The 1154-nt window shown below is 34.7% G+C and overlaps 1 protein-coding gene across 1 annotated transcript in view; it reads left to right on the forward strand.

Annotated features, from left to right (window-relative positions):
* LOC105812639 (chromosome unknown open reading frame, human C4orf22) overlaps nucleotides 1-1146 on the forward strand; it is a 15630-nt gene extending 14484 nt beyond the window's left edge. Inside the window, 1 exon segment of the mRNA XM_012647142.1 lies at nucleotides 973-1146. Within this exon segment, the coding sequence (XP_012502596.1) occupies nucleotides 973-1146 (174 nt within the window).
* Nucleotides 1147-1154: the final 8 nt, after the last annotated feature.

Raw genomic sequence — 1154 nt, forward strand, 5'->3', positions numbered from 1 at the left:
GCTTGAGCCCAGGAGTTTGAGGTTGCTGTGAGCTAGGCTGACGCCACGGCACTCTAGCCCGGGCAAAAAAAGGGAGACTCTAAAAAAAAAAAAAAAAAGAGTATATAACAATAAAATATATGCTGTTTTCACTATATTTCAGGGATTTTATATTTAATTAAGATGATAATAGCCATTATTAATATGTAAATACATTTATGCAATACTTTAATCTTTATACTAGTAACTTCATGTAAAACGATACTTATTCAAATCATGAGGAAACAATATTCTTTTTTGAATGTATCATGTAAATGACAAAAAATGTATGAGACATTTCTTAAGTAACTGAAATATATAAGGCCTAAAATATGGGGGGTAATTTTTTTCCAATTTGAAGTTTTTTGTGGTTATTTTCTTGGGTTTCTACTTTTCTGTTTTTATTAGTAGCAACATTATGTGGAAACAATATCTTTATAGCTTAGTAGGAAATCCATCTGCTCCTCTTTATTTTGTATTTGAAGTTATAATATTCTGTGTCATCAGTTAATTCATTTCAAGGAAGTCAGTCTCTGCAATACTGAACCTTCTGAAAGTAGCCTGGTTCACTTTCTGTGCCAGGTTTTTAAAAAGTCTTTCTTGTATGAGTACTATTTATTGTCTCTAATTTTATTGTTTTAGAGATACACTGTTAATTATCCACAGCTGTTCTCATAAACTGGTTAAAAACACAACAGGTTTTTGTCCTCCAACCCCTTAAAAAAACTTAGAGGCTGGTATTTTCTTTTTTTCTCTTATGTCTACGAGAATGGGAAGACCAAATCTGCTGCGTATAAGTGTATTCTTAGAAAGAATTCTAGATTTTCATATCTAATAGATTATGTCTCATTATTCAGTAATAAATTTAAGTTGTCATTTAAAACAATTACTTGGTATATATTGAAGAAAGTAAGATATTTGCCCACACATGTACCAATCTTTTTTTCTCTTTAGGACGAAAGCTTGGCCCGCCAGCTGGTGGAGCTCGGCTACCGAGGGACCGGGGAGATAGTGACGAGGGAAGATTTTGAAGCAAGGAAGGCAGCTATAGAGACTGCAAGCCTGGCCGAAAGAACTCAGAAAAAGTAAGTGTCGGCCGGGCGCGGTGGCTCACGCCTGTCATCCTAGCTCTCTGG

This window comes from Propithecus coquereli, unplaced genomic scaffold (assembly GCF_000956105.1).
Source record: "Propithecus coquereli isolate 6110/MARCELLA unplaced genomic scaffold, Pcoq_1.0 Scaffold26, whole genome shotgun sequence".
Taxonomy (NCBI): Eukaryota; Metazoa; Chordata; class Mammalia; order Primates; family Indriidae; genus Propithecus; species Propithecus coquereli.